The 17,913-nt window shown below is 34.8% G+C and overlaps 2 protein-coding genes across 6 annotated transcripts in view; both read right to left on the reverse strand.

Moving 5' to 3' along the window:
* Positions 1–6,476, reverse strand: part of LOC106614325 (uncharacterized) — a 109,087-nt gene extending 102,611 nt beyond the window's left edge. For 2 of the 4 annotated variants that reach the window (XR_011395956.1, XR_011395951.1), the window contains exon 1: positions 6,207–6,476. The gene's annotated coding sequence lies outside the window, so the exon portion shown is untranslated. Of the gene's footprint in view, positions 1–6,202 lie in introns of all 4 variants that reach the window. The other 2 variants (XR_011395952.1, XR_011395950.1) reach the window with 1 other exon arrangement.
* A 453-nt stretch (positions 6,477–6,929) lies between these two features.
* Positions 6,930–14,749, reverse strand: LOC106614330 (glucose dehydrogenase [FAD, quinone]). 2 transcript variants are annotated; one of them, XM_036373194.2, is made up of 6 exons: positions 14,655–14,749; positions 9,141–9,464; positions 7,942–8,879; positions 7,744–7,877; positions 7,538–7,690; positions 6,930–7,479 (listed from the first exon to the last, which is right to left on the reverse strand). In XM_036373194.2, the coding sequence occupies exons 1-6, from the start codon at positions 14,663–14,665 to the stop codon at positions 7,126–7,128; spliced, it is 1,914 nt and encodes a 637-aa protein (XP_036229087.2). In that variant the 5' UTR covers positions 14,666–14,749; the 3' UTR covers positions 6,930–7,125. The 2 variants fall into 2 exon arrangements, with proteins under 2 accessions (XP_036229087.2, XP_069964262.1); XM_070108161.1 differs by having other exon boundaries at positions 7,418–7,690; positions 14,495–14,742.
* Positions 14,750–17,913: the final 3,164 nt, after the last annotated feature.

Consider the following 17,913-nt stretch of genomic DNA (forward strand, 5'->3'; position numbering starts at 1 on the left):
TCATGGTGCCAAAAAAGTGTGTACCAAGTTTCATCAAGATATCTTAAATTTTTCTTAAGTTACAACTTGCACAGATGGACATAATTTTGAGATGGGATAAATCAACAACTTTTCCGTGAAAAACCATTTAACCATAGTATTTCATTGTTTTGCCGAATTCTCTTTGCTACAGGAAGCTCAACTTTTAGCAAAATATTTCACGTAGCACCCCCGATCAACAAATATGTTCGTTAGATGTCGCCATATACGCAAGGATAAAATTTTAAGTAGTTTATTTGGTCACTGTTTTTATTTACTCGTTTTGTTAAATAGATTTGACAAGAAATAAACATTAAATCCTAGCACATGAAAGACGTTTCAAAGCGTTTATTATTTCCAAGTAAAGCTGCTATCAAAACAGTATACTACAATCACCATCAAAAGTCTTAGTCATTATTTGTGCAAATAATCGAATCTATCACCTTCAATAACAGCAATCACAACGTAAGTGTCAAGCAGAAGCGCACTCCAAAACCCAACGCTAATGCACAAACAAATTAGTCAACATCAATTGTTGTTGAGAAGTGGGCTAAAGTGAACTTAACGACATCTCAAAGCAGACATGTAAATATGCAAAAATACACACATACTTGAGCACATATACGACTATTATGTTATATACGCATATGGCAGGTTTGCCGCTGGCGTATCATAAACACACATATGTGTGGGTGCCATTAGTATGAGAGTAATATGTGAGTGCATGTTAACTATGGTTTACAGTTTGCCAATAACTAGAGATATAGCAACAAGACATTTTTCTAGCAGCACAGCTGAAATTAAAATCAGTGTTAACATTAGCATTATCATTAACATTAACACTAAAATTAACATTAACATTAACATTGACATTAACATTAACAATAAAATTAACTTTAACATAAACATTAACATTTACATTAACATTAACATTAACATTAACATTAACATTAACATTAACATTAACACTAACATTAACATTAACATTAACATTGACATTAACATTAACATTAACAATAAAATTAACATTAACAATAAAATTAACATTAACATTAACATTAACATTAACATTAACATTAACATTAACATTAACATTAACATTGACATTAACAATAACATTAACATTAACATTAACATTAACATTAACATTAACATTAACATTAACATTAACATTAACATTAATATTAACATTAACATTAACATTTACATTAACATTAACATTAACATTAACATTAACACTAACATTAACATTAACATTAACATTAAAACTTACTTTGCAGTATATTTACACATGCACATGACTGTGACGGAAATCATTAAAGTGCAAATACCACAAAGATAAAGTGAGATAACGAACGTGAAGTGCCATAACGCTTAGCTAAAGTGGAGGTTGCTCTCACATCCCATTCTTGTACAAAAGATGATGTTAAATATGTACCACACATTAAACGACGAAGGTGTTGGCCCCCTTTGAGGTTATCGATTCAGATATCGAGTGCGGGAAGGAAAGCATAAATAATAATTGCAAATACTGCGGCACATTTGCAACAACTGTCGCTGATTGCTACGCCATTTATTAATAAACCCCATAAAATATAAGCAGGGCGCTCAACTAAATGACGAGAAAAATATTATAATTTGAGTACACAGTTATTAGTTGCGCAAAGAAAGTTAAGGCTAAAATGAAAACAAAATATATTGCTGCTTAATGGCTTTCGCTCTTCTAGTTTTATCGCTGTTACAACTACAAAAAAAAACAGTAGAAACTGCGCTTTAATAATAATGGGGTAACTTATGTGACGAACACACCCACAAACTTAAAAGTATTCATCAGCATTGAGATACCTACAGATATTCTTACCAGAGTAGACATCAGAAGAGTTTGCCCCACTCAGCGGAGGCCGTGAACTTTACGCGACAACAGCTGGCAATACAATTATTATGATTATTACGCAAATGCGCAAAATACGCTGCCGCTGCTGCGTGCACGCTCAAACACTTGGCAAAGCACATGCGAATGTGGCAGCGACTATGAGGTTTTATATGTGTGAAAGTATATGTACGTGTCTGTACTGTTTACTTATTACGTGACTGTCGGTGCGTGACTCTAGAGTCATCAAATGTTTCGAGTCCTCGCGCGCTCGTTGTTGTTAGGCGCTAAAAATGCCATACTGTGTGAACTTATTTTATTGTTTTGGTTTTAGAATGGCTTAAAAAAGAATAATCATGAATATATTTCCATTCTTTCATTAAAAAGTTATTAAGTGCATTAATGTTGAGTATAAAGTCACGAGAGCTATTCAATTATAATTACATAGACTTCAAGGTAAAACTTATGGAATATATAAGAATATATAAGAAAGAAACAAAGTTGGAATGAAACCACTGTTATCATATATTTACTTGCCCTTCTGCAATTATATGAACTAGTGTTTGGGCCTCAACCGCGAAGCACCACAATATTTTATCTATGTACACAAAGTTTATCGAAAGCTTCCTATATGTAGTCAGTTAGAATAATTTCAAAATATCATAAGTTCCAGACAATCTAAAATCGAGATGAAACACTCGTAGTCTCAATTTCGGGTTGAAGCATAATCAGAATTATCTAACAGGATCACAAATTCAGAAGCTCCATAGTGCCACCGCTGAGTATGTACGCGCTGATCGAGAAGTAATCACACAGATATAAAAGGCATAAATGCCCTAGCATTAAGTGAGGTCTTTTAAAAAACACCAATACTAGTCTAATATTTTCCTCATAAAATAAAGTGCGTTAGGAATATTTTGGGACGAGTTTCATCACATAATAATTTTGTGAAAAGATGAATAATGGAACATTTGATCCTAATGAATGAACTGTTCTCTGGTTAGCAGTAATGATGCGGACTCTACTACTTTCGGAAAAAAATTTTCATATTCAGGAAGCTGGCGAAAGCAGTTTATACCAAAAAGGTAAATATATTGGATTAGGCGTATCCTTAGTGAATGTCGAATAATCTAACTATGTATATAATTCCAACAAAATCACGATTGTGAACAATTTTCTTTGATTTTTTGTTAACACAAATACACTCTCACAGCTCGTTCTGCCTTTTTAAATCTAGTACAAATACAAGCCTGAAATCTACACTTTCTACTGCCAGCTACTGTATAAACTACTATATATAAATATATATATATTTGTTTATGTATTTATATGTCTACAATAATTTGTTCTCACGCTAAGTACATTAATTTGTGAGGGCGCGTGCTTTAATATTTTTTTACAACAATACTCAACCATTATTACTGTTATAGCACGAATCATGCTAAGGTTACCATCCATATATAATATATATGTATGTATGTATGTGCTATAAATGGGCGCACACGATGTCATTCAAAAGTACTCATATTAAATTTTTTCCATTTCCATTTCCATTTTCAAGCACTGAAACACATTTTGTTGTTATTATTTTTTACGAGTGTGCATTGTTGTTTGGCGCATATTGTTTCTGATTGTACTCAAAGTGCATATATGTTACACTTACAGTTACCAAGTTAGCATGACGTTCGTTAGCTATTCTTGTGCAATATTCGTATGACGACCACATCCAAATGTGTGCAAGGCTTGGTTGGCTTTGGTTGGCTTGTATTGTCACTGTCCTCGATATCTTGATTATTGCTTTTGTTCGAACAGTTCGTTCAATAACTTTTGAAATAAATCCGTACTCACCATCACCACCGACACACTCGCACTGAAGTTATAATGAACTTTCAGTGTGTGACGAAACAGTGTACCGCTGCGTATGAGTGACATTTGCATTCGCAGAGATCTAAACGTCATGTGGGTATGTAAATAATTCAAATTGTTTTCCGAATGTGACGAATATATATAATTAACAGTAATTACAAGTGCGTTATTAAATAATATTCAAATAGTATAACCGATCAATATAGGTAAAAATTTAGTAAAAATTAGCCCATTTCAACAATTTCATTTATGGCAAAAGTACTTTCCGAATTATCAAGTAAATAAAAGACCGAAAAGTTTTTGAAATGCACCTTCGCCCCTCAAATTGTTAATTCTGAGTAGCTGATGTTTTTACAAAACTAACGCCAAATAGATTTAGCAGTCATCGCTCAATTAGTTTATTGCCAGATATATGTACCTGAAATTTGTTTCGATTCATGGAGTGGATTATGTCATGAATCGATTAAGAACTTTTTTCTTAATAAAATTTCCTAAAAAACTAAACTTCAAATCCAAGAAAAAAAATATATAAACACATTTGGAAATTATTCAATTTTATGAAAAAATATTTAAAAGCTTCTTTGTTATTAATAAGATTTTTGGTATAAAAAAAATTATAAAACGGGCTTGTAAAAGTTTCCGAATTTGGTTTAAATTTTGTGAAATGAAATTGTTTCGCTAACAGATGCTTCACATTCCGTCTAGTGCGCGAGCGGCCTGCTATGGAGAAAACTACTCTATCATGGACTACTGAACCAAGTACACATTTTTCAAAACTTTCTTGAATAAATCTGCATGTACAATCACTCCAAATTGAGTAACTACCTCACCGAGGTTGATTAGTACCACTGGAGTAAGTCATTCTTACTATTCCGAAGACAAAACTGCAAGTTAAGAAGAATCAAACAGAGGGTTCCGGTTGCTGTCCTCTTTCCGTTACTGCTTGAATTCCATATTTCGACACTCCTTTAACTACGCGACAGAATTTCCATCACCTCATACGCAGATGATTGTTAAATATTGACATCACGCGATGGAATCGATGGCATGTGTTCGAAAGTAAACGAGATAGCTGTTTGTTCCAAGTTTTCTCGCTTCTTCTCTGCAAAGAGCTTGACACTCTCCCCCGCTAAATCGACAGCGACCATACCTACTAACTAGACGAAGGAGTACAGACTAGATCTTAATATCACAGTCGATGGCGTTAAAATTCCGACGGTCAACAATCTAAAACTTTAGGTGTTACACTTGACAGCCTGTGCTCCTTCACTCGTCATACGACCGCGATTACTGCCAAAGCACAGAGTAGCAAAAAAATCTTTAAGCCGGTCATAAACTACGCTGCACCGATATGGTCACCTGGATACAGAAGTTATTTTCTTTACTAATATTATAGTTATAAAAGTTGTAAACCAGCTTAGATGTAAGTTCATTGTAAGATTTGATTGTTCAGTTCTGAGCCACCAACTCGATTTTAAAGTTTTACGCTTAGAATGTTTTCAATACGGTGTTTACAAAAATTGAAATTTTAAATCGTGCGTTCGAATTTTGTTGCACAACAGAATTGTATCTCCATTAACTACAAAAAAGTTGTTTAAGGCAAGTAAAATAAATTTTTTTTATATGCTAAACTCCCTGTTTATGCCAATATTAAAAATGCTCGATCAGCACGAATTTGTGTCGAAATGTGTACGTACTAGTAGACCTAGAAAGCATGGAAGGCGTTTCAAATATTTTCCGCCACATTTCGTGTTTTAACCGTACTATATTCATAATAAATAAAAAATATGAAGCGACTGTGACCAAAGGAAAGTCAAAGGCGTGATTGGTAACCGTTACCTTTTGATAGAGAGCCATTCCATTTGATTTGATTTCAAAATATAAAATCCCTCAGCCTTTAATTAATGCTCTGACTGCCATGGACCTAGGGCTCACTATTTGTTTTTGTCATAAATAAGTTGGTGCCTACTAAGGCTTTGCTATAATTATTACTCATATATCTATACATAATAAACATATTCTGATACTTATATAAATATATATGTATACATTTGTATGTATATATTTACAAGCTAACAAGAAGCTGATGACAGCACAACATTCCGACTAAGAATTATACAAATTAGCAGAGCTCCCGCTGTGGTCACCATTGGCGCAATGCAGTCTTGCGGTCGAACGGATGGTTTCACTCAGCGCAGCTTGGCACCAAAACTGTCACAATAACAACCACACACAGTGGAAGTGCTAAAAGCAGCAGCAAGTAATATAATAGAGAAAGTGAAAGTAAAGCAAAAAATAACAAAAACGGAATAAAAAAAAAGTTTTGTAAATCAAGTCACAACGCAGACATATACGAGTGAAAGCTATGCTCCTCTCCAACCCGCTGACTTACTTATGGTACAAAACAGATGCTGTTTAAGCAGCTATTTATATTAAACTTACACCTACCTACCACAACAATTTTTTGCTAAAAACAATTGTTCACGCCAATTTACGCACGTTGCCACTGTATGTTTAGTTGCTTTACGTCTACTTTTTTCCACTCGAATTAAATTTCCATAGAATTTCATTACATTTTCACTTATTTTCTTCAATTCTCACATAACATTACACTTGAAGCGCCTAAAACATTTTCTGCTTAACTGTTCTTGGCTTGTCACTCACTCCCGTCACACCGGCCTCGAGACGCACAAGAACGACAGTTCAGCTTCCGTTCGCTGCGAATACCGCAAATGGACTAATTTCTTTTAGTGAAATTGGGTGTTACTTTTAGTATTTACCTTTCATTTGATTTTTTTGCTTTTGCAAATATATTTCATTATGCGTTCGTATGTGTGTGGGTGTGTGTTAGATTGTTGTAAACAATACCTGCGCATTGGCACCGCCTTTATAATTTCCGTTGTTTTTCGTATGCAAACACAGTGCATCCGGTGTGGCCGAAGCTTTTAACTGGGAGAGCTTTAGCCGAGACACATACCTTAATGGACACAGGGTGTGCTTGAAAATTTTCTTGTTAATTTGACAATTTAGAAATACCAGAGAATGTTAATGAATTTATTGAATTTTGTATACCCTTTTATGCTAAAAAAATGCACCTGTAAGGGGTATTATAATTTTGGTGCAGCCGAAATTAAAGTTTTTATTTTTATTTTGAAATATTTTTATTAAAGCTTAATAAAATCTTTTTCTTGCAATAGTAGCACTAATGGCAGTTAATAGTTTCATTGATCACATTGGTGGCGAGAATATTTTACGAATACATTTAAGTAAATAATTTCTAAAACTAATGACTTAATATACCTATAATATCGTACACAATACATATAATAAATTAAATATTTACACTATTATACAATATCTACAGTTGCGTCTTAATTTCGCATACGCCAAGAATTCTTTATCATATCTGCCGCTTTCTCTGCAATCATTATCACAATAGCGTTTGTATGCCCAGCCGGAATAGTGGGCATAATTGAGGCATCGACCACACGCAGCTGTTTAATGCCGTGCACACGTAACTGTGGATCCACTACTGCAGTTGGATCTGTCGGACGACCCATTTTACAAGTGCCTGCTTGATGCTGTAGACTGGAACCATAACGACGCAGACAACATTTCCAGTAAGCCGTACTCTGAAAGGCCAGATGCTCACAGCCCAAGAAGGGTTTCGCATTGAATTTGGTGCCGATACGACGCATTGCTTTTGTTTGAGCGATTTCAAAAATCTGCAAGGAAATTGAGTTACAAGAGTTCATTAATGAATCGGTATAGAAGACCACTTGCCATTTGTACACCCTCCAACATGGCGCGTATATCATCGGTATCTTCCATATAATTTGGCTCCATACGTGGCCAATGGAAAGGATTTGTGCTGCGCAATGATATGCGACCTCTACTGTTGGGACGCAACAGAATTGGCACCAGACCAAAGGTTTCCTAGAAATAAAGGACGTCATCGGATAGAAATATTAAGTGTCTGAAACACTAACCTTTTCATGGAGACCATCATAAACTTTATAATAAAATTCATCAGGCATGCCGAGTAAGTCACGCAAAGAACCCATATGATCACCACTCAACGAGCCTGCGCCCAAAACAATCTCCATATCGGCATAGTCCTTATCTGCATTATTTACAATGATCACATAAAATGTTCACTAAATATTTTTACCGTTAAAAGTACCCACCAACTGTCGAGTTCGGCGTACGCACAAATGCGAAACCCTCTGCGCCACCGGGTATTGTGTATGGTCCTCTACCCTCCAGTATATAGTGTAGTATGTCGGTAGGATTTATTAGCCGACGATCATTTAAAGTATTTGTGTCATTCACGACAAATACCAGTCCATTCAGCGTCACGTGATCTTGCAGGTTATAACCCACCTGTAAGTCACGCATTATGGGAATGCCTAGTTCTGCCAAATGCTCACGCGGTCCTATACCCGACAACATCAACAATTGTGGCGAAGCAATTGCACCCGCCGAGAGTATCACCTCTTTTCTGGCCTTCACAACATAATGCTGATGTTGTTTCACAAACTCCACGCCAGTCGCAACTTTACTAACCGGATCCACAAGAATACGCGTGACCCAAGACTTCATAGAAATGTGCAAATTTGGCCGCCCAGCAATAGGTCGTATGAATGCTTTACTCGTGCTGCAACGTCGTCCATTGCGTAGATTTGCTTGCGCACGCGCAAACCCCATCAACTTCTCACCATTTGTATCCGTGATTCCGTATCCCATTTCGCGGCTTGATTTCAGAAATGCTTTTAGTATGCTCGACTTGAAGTCGGTATAACTCACATCGAGTGGACCATTGCGTCCATGGTACGGGGACTTTCGCAATTCTGTGATACCGATATTTTCAGATTTTTTGAAATATGGCAACACCTCATCATAACTCCAACCCAGATTGCCGAGCGCAGCCCAATGATCATAGTCTTTACGATGGCCACGTGTGTATAGCATGAAATTTATAAGGCTAGTGCCGCCTATACCACGCCCTTTTGGCCAATTGCAAACACCTCCTTTAAGACCCTGGCAAGCATTCGGTGTCGGATCAGACTTGTAACCCCAATTGTAGCGTGTCATCTGGGTGAGCGCGGCGGTAAGCGGGACGTCGCTAAGGGGAGAGTGAGAAAAAGAGAAAGAGTACAGTTAGCAAATTCACCCAAGAGCTCAGACGAAACTTTTACAGATCCGATAAATTCAAACTTTCTCGAGTTTTTTAGTACTGAATTTAATCACAAGGTAGATTTCGGACTAAAGGCTCTATGAGACCCACATTCTATTCATCGACATATATACATTGTGACGGCTCTTAAAAGACTACCGAAAATCACTAACCTTACTAAAAATTAGAATCCCCGAATATTCTACTTACCTCAAGAACGTTTCCTGATCGCCTGCCTCCAGTAGCAGCACCGTTGCATTGCTGATCTCACTCAGTCGATTGGCAACAACACAACCACCCGAACCAGCACCGATAATTATAAAATCATAAGCCTCCTCGAACGTTTGAGTATCGGGTAGGCGCGTATTGAGTAGTGAAGTCTCGAAATTGCGTGCCAAATCGACGAGTGGCTGAGTATTCAAGAGCTGCGGCAAAGTGGCAAGCCAGAGACTGATGCAGCTCCAACGGATGTGTGGCATATACATGCTAGCTATAATCGTAATGGATGGAAGAGCGAGTGGCAGCAACTGTGGCCTGGGATTGAGGTAAGAAGAGGAGGGTAAGAGGTATAAACAAAACATTGCATTTGATTGTGCAAAATAAAATTGTGAAAACACTCTTTGCTGTTCGATTTCATACATATGTACATATATGTGCATATAAGTGGCACAGCTACTTAGCGTTAGGGTGCTAATTGTATGGGCTACTTATATTTCTAAATTAAGTTCTATTCACCTTCTAAGTGGTGTTAAGTATACAAACAGCGCATGGCCTTGAGCATCCTTTATTGCACAATTTCTTGTTCTGGTTATTTTCGCATTTATTTTTTATTTCTGCAATATTATATAGATAAATGCAAACGCTGATTGCGAAGTATTGACCATGACCACGCCAACTTGTGATAATTAATTCCATTATATTCTATCTTACTTTAGATAAATCAACCAGCCATAAGAATATTAGACTAAAATTTGGCACAAATATTGCTTCTAATTTTCGGAAACTCCTTGCTAAATAATGTCGTAGTCGGATTTTATCATTTTAGACTTGATACCCAATATAAGGACCTCAGTAAATATGACTGATTTTATACCAAATATATCGAAAAATTTACGAAACATTTCAAGGAAATTAAGTATGCATCTTTTCCTGATTATAATATGTTGCGGCGATAAAAAAGTTTAAAATTGGTTTAGTACTTTCTCTAGACACCACTTGTATACCTAATATAATGATTTTTAAATTTCCGGTAGGCTTTGTACCATCATCTTAACAAAATTACTTGTAAATTCTTTCTTCGACACCAAACGAGGTTTCAGACAAGGGAACCCCTTATCGAGCAATTTCTTTAATCTTAAACTTAAAAGGATAACTTTCGCTGCAGACATTGACCATACTGTCATTATCTTTTTCAATAGTCCCCAGTTGTATGTCTATGCCGAGAAAAAGAAGCGTAGCAGAAATATATGGTGGTGAACGTGGACAAGACGAAGTACCTTCTGTCAAACAAAGCATCTCATCGATTGGGAGACCATGTTACGTTTAATAACTATAACCCCCGAAATGAAACACTATCAGCCCCGAAATGAAACACTATCAGCCCCGAAATGAAGCAGAAAATAATTTTTCCAATACACTTTCGCTTTCAAAGAGACTCTCGATACTCATATACTGACTTCCTCCTTACTCTAACAAAAAGGAAGCGCAATAAAAGATAAGTTAACACTGCCTTCAAATAAAAAATTAATTATTTATACTAAACTCATAAAAAAACTCCTAAAAAGCCAATAAAATAAGTTCTTTTGAATCCATTAACAATTCGAAAGATTCTTGACCTTGAAACAATTTTTAATAGTTTGGCTCTTGTACCACCAACTTGGCAACCGGTTTGCAACAGCTCAAGTTCAAAACCGACCGAATGCAACGGACGCCAACTCATAAGCATTACAACAACAGCGAGTATCTCCAAAACTATAAGTTAAACGAGAATTAAGGTAAAAGGAAAATATAAAAAAAATCAAATCGACAATGAACTGCATACGAAACGGCAATCAAAACAAACTGAAATGGCAAAGACCGGTTCAGCGTCGTTTTCAGACAAATAAAACAAAAATTGGCAAAAAGCGACCGACAACAACAAAACCATACTCGTTATACCTATATAGGCTTTTACGTGCAATTTTTTTGTAAAACAACCGTTTTGTAGCGCTCATTATCGACACAGGTATGTATATATGTCGGTATATACACACTCGTACATACAGATGTAATCGATTGAGCCATTGTAATATTTTTAACATAAAAGCCGACAATGCTTGAGTGCGAGACACTTGCAAGCTTGCGCTTCGTTTGGCTTTGTGTTGTTGCAAATTTATTGCGGATTTTCGCTTTTATTTGCGCATTTTTCTCGAACACTGAAGAGCGCAGCACCGCTCGCAATATCTTAGCTTTTTATTGGTGTCAAAAATCACTTAGCCCGATGATTAAGTTGACCATGACTGAAGCGCCTTGTAATGAAATGATATGGGTACTTCAGATCGTATTTGATACTTCATATTTATAATACTGACATTTTAATTTTCTGCAACAAAGTTAGAAAAAGTATTGAACTTTTTGATAAATGAATTGCGGTGCAGCAAACTTATGTATACAGATTGATGCAATATTTGTATAATTAACTGACATGTATTATTTAAATAATATATTAGTAATAAGAACTTAAAAATGTATGCTTCTAATTATTAAGCAAATAAGGCTAAGTTCTAGCAAAGGTTTTCATTAAAATATTTTCTAAAACTTTGCTAACAAGATGTTCAAGATTTTTCGTAAAGGATCAGAGTTCCTACACTGGTAACTCCAATATAATATATATTTTCGATACCTTGCAGTCATGTAAAACTTAACTTATTTGCTATTGAAACACCCTATACGATTGGAATGTATTTGACGTCATTGTTTACAGTAAATGCAATTAAATTGATAATGTATTAGTAATGCAAACGTGCATGCGTGCTAATGGTGCGCACGCGCATCACACTTAAAATGTTGGAAATTCTCATTAGAACCGAGCAGAACATATGCATGAAAATTGACTGTAGTAGAACTACAAAGTTGCACAATTTATTGAGAAAAGTTCTTTTTTATGCTGTCATTCAATATTTTGCAGTATTTCAGTATTATTCGGAGATTATAGCGAGGTTTTGCATAATTATCCATGCGAAATTTCGTGAAGATTTCTTATAAAATAAAAAAAGGTTTTCCATACAAGGGCTTGAATTTGATCGGTCAGTTTGTACGACAGCTACATGCTATATCGACGGTCCGATATCGGCGGTTCCGGCAAATGAGCAGCAAATATGTGTAATATGTACTAAGCATTACGCTAATTCTCCAGCCCGGGGGAATTTGATTCATTAAAAGGCAAGGCAAATTGCTTAAGGCTGGCTACAGACTCGTATGCATCTCTGGACGCAGGAAGAGAAGAAATTTACCTGTTATAGGTCAATCTTGAAAACCTTGCTCTGAAATAAAGCGAAAGCGGTCCCGGGGAAAAAAACAAAATCCATGATAGACGGGGGGGGGAGTATTTTAGTGGCTATACCACTTATGTAGAATGACAAATCTATCATGGTATATGGTAAACAAACAAAATCTATATCAGTCCGATATTGGCAGTTCCGACAAATGAGAAGCTTCTTGGATGATAAAGGACGATTGCTAATTTAGTTGGATTTCTCAAAAACTCAGGGACTATTTAACGTATAAACGGAATGATAAATGGACAGACGGATATGACTAAATCAACTCAGATCGTCAATCTGATAATTTATACTTGTATATATATTTTAGAGGGCATTTATTCGACGTATCCTTCTGGGTGTTAAAAGCGTGGGAAAATTAATATCTGTTCTTGATTAATATCCACACTTTAACAAATTTTCAGAACATCACTATGAAATAGTATGGTTATATGATAAAATTATTAGGAAATATGCATCAAAATTAAAGAGTATTATTCTTAGCACTAGGTGAGTATTAGGATATCACAATAATTATTATGAAAAGTTCTAAAAAATTAAAAACTGGCATGTTTTCCACATGAATAAAATTAACAAATAAAATTATTTAAGAAAACGTTTATTAAATGAAAATATAAGATATTCCCCACATGGTGAGTTACTATAAAATGTCTAAAAAATAAAAAAAAATCATGTTCACCACGTGGTGGTTTTTAACCATATATAAATCAACTTTTATAAGGTATAATTACTACTATCTGATTTTTTAAAAACCCATTCAAGATTCTATATTTGTCAATAATAAATGAAGTTGAATAAATCCAGATCTGCATCAACACTATTATAATATTCGCTTCATACACATGTTTGGAATTTTAATGTCATTTAATTGGTTCAATTGACACATTTACAAATGCAAAACTGTACTTTATAGACAACGTAAAGATTTGTTTTTTAAATTTACCCATTTTTTATTTTTGTATTGAAGTTCTAATTTCTTTCGCTTCTATTTCTAGCTCACTTTCCTACCCGTAAGCCACATTTTATTGCTATTTTAGACACACTGCACGCTTAACGTCATGAATGCCCGAATTTACAGTTGCGGTTAACTATTTGAATGGTATGTATTGTACATAAATACAGTAATAATAAATTAATTAGTGCAGTGGTGTTAAAAATATAAAATTTTTCTGAAATAAATGTAGCAACAATTTCATCTATGAATTGCTGTCTCATCCAACATAAAATCCATTAGTGTGTAAGTATTTAATGATCATCTCCTTGTTAAATTATCACTTAATAAATGTATTTTCTGCCACATCTAATATCTACTTTTTTTAATGGTCGTTTATAACGCCTCGTTCTCATAATTTCTTATGATAAAGCTATAAAGATATGTTTCCCATTATCCTTATTAGGACCGCCAGAATTAATAAATTCATTTATAGATCCTTTGTAAAGGAGTAAGAGAGATAGCGCTTAATTAATTTTCTATTTTAAGCTTAATTTAATTAATTATTAATTATTGAAATATTCTGTTTTAAAATTTTTTTCTATTAATTTTGAATGTCCAGCATTTTTTTGTTTTAATTTCACAATTTATTTTTAAATTCTTAGAAAATTTTCCAAAAATATTTAATTTTTAAGTATTTTAGAAAACTTCTATAAACAATAATTTATTTAATTTTTTCACGAAGCTTCAAATAATGAATCAAATTAGTTTTTATTAAATTAATTCATTATTTAATTATTATATTCATAATCATGTGAACGCTTTTCATTATAATTATTATTGTTTTTGCTTAATTATTATAATTATTTTTATTTATTTCTTCGTTTGTTTAAAATAGTACGTATGTATATATATAATATTTAAAAGCGCTGTTTTTCTACAACAGTTATTGCATATCACTCTTCGCGTCAAAATTCTCATTGAAAAATCACTTTTAACTATTATTTTCTATTTTCTATTAACACTTAGAATTAGCTCAGCCAGCTCGTAAATAAATTATTTATATTTGCAATTAATTCATTTCTTGCACTTACTTTGTTTTATATCGACTTTTCGCATATAATGTTATAATTAATTTATTGTTTCACTTGTATGCTTCTTTTATAAATATATTCTTTCTAATAAACCACGCATCATGCACAAAAATACACATTTATCAATAAATCGCACCAAATATTTTTAAATACGCGTTACCTTTGTCGCATTGGCGTTTCGTTTCGTTATTAGTGGCAAATCAGCTCGCTGCGCAGTGGAGAGTGCATGCACAAACGTTACACCTTCGACCGTTCGATTGCTATTGATCGCTGTGGTCAGCGGCATTTGCACTCGTCACCTCGGTTGCGCCAAAGCGGTCGGCCGGTGCGGCGTTTAGTGTCTGGCGGTAGCGCAGTGAACGTAATCATCATCATTTCAGCTATATTTTTAACTGTCTGTGTATGTTCGTGTGCGTGAAGAAGGAGAGTAATTTTGACAACCTTTACTAATTCGGTGTCCATCACCTAATTGTGTGGTTATTGTTGGGATTTGCAACAATTATGACAGTGCAAGATTTTCAAGTTCAAATCCCAGCATTATTGCACATAATCATTTGATTTCGTAGCTGGACACAATATGCGCCGCCGCGCGCAGCACTACTTCGTCAAAAGCTCGTTTGTTGTTGCGCTAATATAATTATAATACTACTCTGCAACCACATATACATATATAGAAATGATTCATTGAATAGTAATAATAAAGTTTGATAATTCAATAAAAAGATTTAATTCTAAAAAATATTTTGCGTAAATATTTTAGTTGGTATAAAATCTTTTCGCACATGTATGCAGATATGCATATCCAATTATGAGCAAAACAATGCCGTGAATAGTAGAATTTGAGAGTCACCATAGAGTTGGAGTTAATAGTGTAATTTTTCACTCCACAAGACCAAAACTCGATTCCCGTTATAGAACAGTGCAGAAGCCTTTGAAACTAGTAAAAAGAAAAAACGTTCATTACGGTCGCATCGAAGCTATAATACCCTTCGCAAATACAAAAGATTCCTTACAAGAACTTTGATTGGTCAGTTTGTATGGCAGCTATATCCTATAGTGGTTCGGTCTAAACAATTTGTTAGAAGATTGTACTGTTGCCTTAGATAATAATCTATACAAAATTGAAGATATCTTGTCAAATAAAAAAGCTAATTATACAAGGACTTCCGTTCGTTAATTTTGTGTGGCAACTATATGCTATAGTGGTCCGATTTCGGCGAATCTGACAAATGAGCTTCTTGATGAGTAAAGTACGGGTACAAAATTTCAGATCGATATTTTAAAAACTGAGGGATTAATTCACACGGCTAAATTAACTTGCCTCGTGACACTGCTCATTTATATATATTTTTTAGAGATGGGAAGTATTTCAATTTTTTTTAGTTTCAATAGATCATTTGGGTTTAAAATTTTGGCAACTAAAAACGATACTAAACCTCGAATGCAAGTTGGTGTCTTTTCAGCAAAATTAGCTACCAGAATCGCCCACCGACTACTAGACCATTGCAGTGTCTTCCAAACGGAGATCAAAGCAAATAAAGAAAGCTGACAAAGAGTTTGCTCAAAACAAGAAATATATTTATATAAATAATTAGCCAAGCTGCTTTGAAATCACTGAAGTCTCTTAATCAAAGATAGTGAAAGTGCTTTGACGCTGTTAGCGTTAAACCTGAAATGGGGTCCAGAATATAGGGATGTTCCTTTCAACTGTAAAGCAGATAAACTAGCCAGACCCCACCCTACATTTAGAATCCGATAGGAGGGAATATATATGTCTTTGGATACTTTTAGATATTAAATCGACAAACATGTTATAGATATAGCTGAGTATCGGTGAAAACAATCTCGGACTTTCACAACAAGCAAACAAAGGTGACATGAATCGACTATGGGCCGCACATGCCGACTATTAAAATTCAAAAAGAATAACAGAAGAACGCTAGTATACTAAAGATACCATACAATGACTATTGTAGAAGCTGCCAATAGGAAGAAGAAGAGATAGAACATATTGTATATATGTTTGGGAAAAGAATCACAACTATCGGCCGAGGGTTTCTTGGCGATATCTCGGAACTTGCACATTTACAACTCCTAAAAGCCTAGGTGCGTCGTCAAACATCCATCCTACCTACCTACAGTGATTAAAAAAGTATATATTTAGGTAAATGTTGCAATAACAAAACTATTGGAATTAAAATAAATTTTAAAAAATAAAACCAAAGCGGATTTCTTTGCAAAAGTGTTAATTTCGAATTGCTGTTGTTGTTGTGACGCATAACAAAACATAAGTGAGCGCAACTATTAACACTTGGTAAGAGGCAAAACCCAAAATTAGAAAGAAAAAAAATTATAATAATTAAGAGGAAGATAAATAAAATTTAAATACAAAACAAAAACAAAGTAACTGGTGACAAAGGCACAATCACACGCTGAACGCCAACTCTTAATGGTTAGTGACTTTGCATAAATATTTTAGTTCGAACGCTTATTTTCATTTTGTGATTTTCATCGATTATTTGGCTAAACTGCAAATAAATTTTACGAGATTCCTCTTGTTTCACTATTTTTTATACCACAACCAAGATTACATGGTCAGTTTTTGGTTTGATTGTGAAAGCGCGGAGCACAAAGCAGCTCTGGCCCACTTTTTGCCAAATAACACACGCACACTTAGTTAAAGGCGCAGCGTGGGCAGTACAAAATACAAACAAATAAAAGAAAAAAATAATAACAAAAAATACATAGTCACAAATTTATGCAAATCTTTTAGTTGATGCTTCTGCAGCTGCTGGGAATCGGTAGGGTGCCACGAGCTGGTTGCGCGAACGCGTCATTCGAACACGCGTTTATACATATGTGTATATCGCATGTTGGTATGTGACCTTGCCGTAAGCGCCAATAAGCCAACAACAAATGATGAGACTACAACAATTACAACACTCATTAAACTAACAGCAACGGCTATTAACCATGACCGTGAAATTTTCGCTCATACCGCGTGTCTACATGTGTGTGTGTGTTGCTCAGTCTGTGCTTAAATCTCAATCTGTCTAGCCGGAAGTGAATAATCAAGCGTGGTTCTTCTACTTGTTACCCAAAGCAAATACAAAAGACCACAAATAAGTATGACTAAATGGGACCACTTAAGTGGGATTTTCACGTCTAGGCGCTAATGAAATTCAACCAATAACGTTTATTGACACCACCGAGAGTGTTCGGTAGCAAATAACAACTATCAAATTTCATTCATAACAGATCTAGACTTAAATTCAATATATATTTAGCCAAAGTTCGTTAGTTTAGTGCATATAGTGCGTGACTACCACAGGGCACGTTGTGTGTTCGAACCCCAACATCAGCCATTTCCCATATTATATAAAAAAAGTGTTTGAAATGACTGTTGATTTGCAATCACT

Source organism: Bactrocera oleae, chromosome 2 (genome assembly GCF_042242935.1).
Source record: "Bactrocera oleae isolate idBacOlea1 chromosome 2, idBacOlea1, whole genome shotgun sequence".
Lineage (NCBI taxonomy): Eukaryota > Metazoa > Arthropoda > Insecta > Diptera > Tephritidae > Bactrocera > Bactrocera oleae.

Coding starts and splice junctions, on each gene's coding strand:
- LOC106614330 (XM_036373194.2), bottom strand. Junction 8,880..9,140: donor GATCAGGAAACGTTCTTGAG/GTAAGTAGAATA, acceptor CTCTCCCCTTAG/CGACGTCCCGCTTACCGCCG. Junction 7,480..7,537: donor TGTTGGAGGGTGTACAAATG/GCAAGTGGTCTT, acceptor ATTTCCTTGCAG/ATTTTTGAAATCGCTCAAAC.